This window comes from Crocuta crocuta, unplaced genomic scaffold (genome assembly GCF_008692635.1).
Source record: "Crocuta crocuta isolate KB4526 unplaced genomic scaffold, BGI_CrCroc_1.0 scaffold610, whole genome shotgun sequence".
NCBI lineage: Eukaryota > Metazoa > Chordata > Mammalia > Carnivora > Hyaenidae > Crocuta > Crocuta crocuta.
The window spans coordinates 991,941-996,859 of NW_027527456.1; the positions used below are offsets into that span (position 1 = coordinate 991,941).

The 4,919-nt window shown below is 54.4% G+C and overlaps 1 protein-coding gene across 1 annotated transcript in view; it reads left to right on the top strand.

The window, feature by feature from the left end:
• The window catches only part of SLC9A7 (solute carrier family 9 member A7), a 157,002-nt gene extending 152,778 nt beyond the window's left edge, over positions 1–4,224 (top strand). Inside the window, exons 17-18 of the mRNA XM_077762923.1 lie at positions 347–452; positions 3,958–4,224. Of these exons, the coding sequence (XP_077619049.1) occupies positions 347–452; positions 3,958–4,224 (373 nt within the window). The remainder of the gene's footprint in view (positions 1–346; positions 453–3,957) is intronic.
• Positions 4,225–4,919: the final 695 nt, after the last annotated feature.

The window sequence follows — 4,919 nt, forward strand, 5'->3', positions numbered from 1 at the left end:
TCTCTCTCTCTCTCTCTCCTATAAATAAAAAAAAATTAAAAAAAAAAAGAAAGAAATCTTTTTGTAAATATTTTTTTCTTTTTTTTTAAAGTTTATTTATTTTGAGAGAGAGAGAGCGGGGGTGGGGGCAGAGAGAGAGGAGTGAGAATCCCAAGCAGGCTCCTCACTATCAGCGCAGAGCCCGACACGGGGCTTCAACTCACAAACTGCGAGACCATGACCTGAGCCAAAGTCGAACGCTTAACTGACTGAGCCGCCCGGGCGCCCCTCCTCTTGGGGATTTCTAAACACGTTTTGTTGGGGGGTGTTCTCTTTGCAGACGTTTTCCTTAATCCTCTTTTCAAAGTTACTTGAAGCCCATCCTCACGCACACTGGCCCCCCGTTAACCACCACACTCCCCGCCTGGTGTGGCCTCCTCGCCCGGTGTCTGACGAGTCCCCAGGTGTACGACGTAAGTACAGCGTGTCAGGGTTTTGCTCCTGCTCACGGAGCCAGGGTAGTATCCTCCCCAGGAAGGGGAAACCTGTGGCAGCCAAGCCTCCAAACCCACACGTTTTGCTTCTCTAAATAAGATAATCAGCAATGGCCAACAGCTACATTCAGTTCCAAGCCCCGAGGCCGTTGCAGTGTTCTGTGCCTCAGTTTTCTTGTCTATAAAGTGGGCCTGGTCGTACAGGCTGGCTGTGAGATTAAAGGCTAAGGCATGGAAAAATACCATGAGCCACAAAGTGTTTAGCGAACATGGAGACCCTTTTTGCAGATGGTTTCTTTACGTTGATGTGGTTAGGTCCTTTCCGTTTTCAGATTCAGCTCAGCACAGTGTGAAAAGAATACCCACGTTGGTGGACATCTGAGCTTTGGGGCTGACTTGTGAGCCCTTCATGGGGGTGGCGGGGCAGAGAGGAGGAGAAAGTAAGCACCTACCTCCGTAGAAGGACTGGCGGAGAGGGGAAAGGCCCGTCTTCCTCTCTTTCCTCCACCATCCTACATAACCACGATACCCTGGGAGAAAAGAACGCCTTACATTTATGTAGAGATTTCCAGCTCACAAAGGCCAAGTTTATTCTCTCGGCCATACTGCAAATAAGCGGGCACCGCCATCTTACGGAGGAAGAAACTGCCAAGGGTCGCAGGATTAGTAACGGACAGAGCTGAGGCCCTAATGCGGGTTTCAGAGTATTAGTAAACAACCTGCAATTTACTCGGTTCGTGTTGAGAAAGCAGAATATGCAAAGCCCGGGTCTGAGAGAGTAGGGTCTAGATCAGGTGAGTTCTAACGGGGCAGGGCGGCGGGCTTGGGAACCATTGCATTCGGGCGGTACAGAAGGGAAAATAGACACTGTCGCTGGGCAGGGGATGCTGGGGCGGGGGGAAGCGGTGGTCCGGCGTGCGAAAGGGCATCCTCATCAGAGCTGAATCCCTCCATACGGCCGCTGCTGCTTTAGGCTGGGGTCCTGACCAGGGTCTCAGTCCAATCTAGACACGGTGAGGCTTGCTACTGCTGAGAGAGGAGGAGGAAAGGGTCTTCGAAAAATGAATTGAGGCAGCCAAGGGTGAGAGAGCGGAGGGGCTCCCTCGGGGTTTTGATCCTGGTGAGGGTCTTGGGCTGGGCGGCCCTTGTGGCTGTTTGACGCCCCGTCGACCTCATCCATCACCTAGAAGGCGTTTGGACTTCCGGTTTATTTGGGAGCTCTTGAAGATGGGCATTAGTCACTGTTTGCATCCACCTAGGAAACGGTGTTCTTCCATTCGGGAAACTGTGACTTCTGGCTGTTTCAAATGCCCACGTTCCACAGCATTTTCATAGCAGCCTCCAGCGGACAGCCCGTTACATAAGTGTTACAAACCTCCGGCTTAACAAAACTTTTGTTGATCCTGCCATCTGGAATTCGAGCAAGTGGGTTGGTTTCATCATCATCTGCAGATCGTGTTCGTTAAGCTCTGATTTGGAAATCCCTCTCCACAGGGTTTTACTAGGTCCTTGTTTCGGAATGACCTTTCCTTGGGTACGATCTGTCCAGGCTTGTGAGTTTCATAATGGAATGGGTCAACATCCAGTCTTGTTTCCTCTTGCAGGAATTTCAGCCCTGCTTCCCTCTGCCGGGGGTCAGCGAGGGTCACCCAGGGGCTGGCATCTGGGGGCCTCCCCTGTGCTGCCGTAGAGGGCGTGGCTCCATTCGCAGACACCGCCTGCGAACGGGAGAAATGGACGGCGCTGAAACAGGGAACGTGATCTCGTTTCTTGTTCGGAAAACTATCACAGGACAGATTGAATTTCAGGACTTTCTATAAACACTGGTGGAGAGCAGGAATCTGGGGAGTGTGGAGGGAGTTTTAGAACGACGCCCGGCCTGAGTAGAGGGTTCTTACTTAGTTGCACACGTGCACCCTGCCTCGTTCCAGGGAGGGCTTGAGGCAGCAAGCCAGAGGAGGTGCATGCTTGCCTATCCCGAAAAAGCCGGAGCATTGGTTAAGTGGAGTCAGGTTGTGGAGTGTGGAGCAGTCGTCATCACTGAGAAGCAATGCAGAAAACAGGCTCAAGCTTGTCACCAGCGAGGGTGTCACCCAGACAGGCTGGGGCAGGAGAAGGAGATAGGCAGACCCACGAGCCCTTCCTGGGTCAGGGCATTGACCAGGTTCTCCTCCTGTACCTGCTGTGACTTAAGCTCCTCAAGGAAGGGCGCCAGGAGGAGGTGCGCACGCGCTCTGCTGGTTTCTCACCCAGACAGGAATTCAGGCATGTTGGGGAGAATCTGCCCGTGGCCTTGGGCAGTGTGACTCACGCGGGGGGCGGGGGTAGCAGGAAGCTGTCAGGGGGGCAGGTCCCACGTCCTGCACCGAGGACACCCTGCCGCGTAGAGGACTAGAGGACGCAGGACCGCAAGTGCACTTTGAAGAGCAGATGGCAAATAGCAGAGTGAGAGAGCGGGTGTTCCGGCGCGTTTTGAAGCCGTGTTTGTCATTCAAGAGAGGAGCTCACAGCGTTTGACCCGATGTGCAGTTGCGGACAGCAGGGGAGCGAACCGCCCCTTGTGTGGCTGGTTAAACCCATTAGAGGGTGAAAGGCTTGTGCTTGACCTCATGCTGCTGCTTGTGCCCTCCCCCACCGTCTGGTGATTTCCAGAGGCTGCCACTCTGGCTAACACCTGCCTTGCTCAGCCTTGCCTGTTTTACTCTAACTGCAGCTTTTTTTCTTCCACATCCTTTACGTGGGTCTGGCCGGCATAAATCCTAACTCTGCTCCCCAGCAGCTGGACAAACCTCAGGCACATTTCTGAGGTTCTCTTAGCTCAGGCTTTCTTCTCTGGGATAGGGGTGTGCCCGCCCTTCGCAGGCGGGGAGGGGTCAGGATCAAGTGAGCGCTTCCTGGCAGGCACGGAACAGATGTGCAAGAACACCCTCCCTCTGGATGCCCCACCGCATCCACCGGCGAGCTTCCCATCCAGGGTTTTTCTGTGGGGACAGGAAGGACATCCTACTTATGCGTTGAGCCCTTCCCTCAATCACTGACTAGGACAGAGAGCAGCTCAGAGGTACACCAGGTGGGTTCAGAGTGGTTTGCGGGGCGTCCTGCCCACTCAGGAGACCTGCCCAGGGAAGAGAGGCCCCAAATCCTATTTGCAGGTTCGCCCAGTGACCTTACCCTGCCTTTCCCTGTGGGCTGGGAAGCTCAGAACCCACGCTGGTCTCCCTCTCTCGCCTTTTGTCACTAACCCCGAGCCGTCAGGCACTGGCAATCAGAACTGCCTCCCGGCGTTCACAGCCCTGGTTTCGGGCAGCAGCACCTGGCCCTGAATAGCACTCCACAGTCTGCATCCTCTGCTCACACCAGAGGCTCAAGGCAGGCAGTTTTCACGATCCCCGTTTTCAGCCCGCGGAGCTGAGGTTGGGGTCGGCCTCAGCCCCCGGAAGATGCCGGTCTCCCATTTGTCGTTGTCGTTCGTTGCACTTTTCAGAACCAAGAGCCGCTGAGAGAGGAAGACTCCGACTTCATCCTGACCGAGGGCGACCTCACCTTGACGTACGGGGACAGCACAGTGACTGCAAACGGCTCCTCAGGCTCCCACACGGCCTCCNGTGTTCCCCCTGGACAATGCGTGACTCCCCCCTTCCCCGCCCCAGAGCCCGCGGCGATGATGGGGATGATGGGGACGGCCCACCAGCAGGTGACGGCTGCAAGCCCCGGGGTTGTCCGAGGAGGGGCACTGACTGAGCGGAACTAACGCTTCTGTTTTCTTGAGGTCTGAAGCTATCTTAACCTTTACAATTTAACCCAAGATGGTGGGGCTGAAGTGTCTCTAAATCAAGACAGACGCAGACCCATTCCCACTTTTTCACGTAGTAGTGTGCTGTTCAGAGTTAACCAAACAAACAAAATAGCATGCTTTAATGGTCTAACTCATTCACCTGCAGTATCTGAACAANAGCCCAGGCCTGGCTGGCTGCAGGAATCGCACGGTGGAGGAGAGCAGGCTAGAAGAAAGATCGAGAAGGAAGGCGGCTGAGACTGGACCTGCAAGGATGACGGGAAGCCGGCGGTAAATGGGCCAGAACTCAAGAAGAAGCAATTGGAGCGGCCGCTCCCGGCACCACAGGGCTACGAGACCGTGATCTCACGTCAGGCTTCTGGGCTCTTTGCGGCCTGGCTTTCCTCTAGACTGAAGAGTGGAAATCTCTCCATGAACATTTGCACCTGGGGAAAGAATTAGAATGCCTTCTCTGGAAGCCTCCATCCAGAAGAAGCTACCAAAAGCAAAACCAAAGGCAAAATCGCGTTACGCTGTTGGGTTTTTCACATCCATCTGAGGACAGGAGAAACTGGTTAGAAACTGATGATGAAAAATGAGTCAATCCTTTGGGGCCGCCGTGTAAGCCGACTGCCTGGCAAATGATTCAGAGGGCTGAGACACCTACTGTG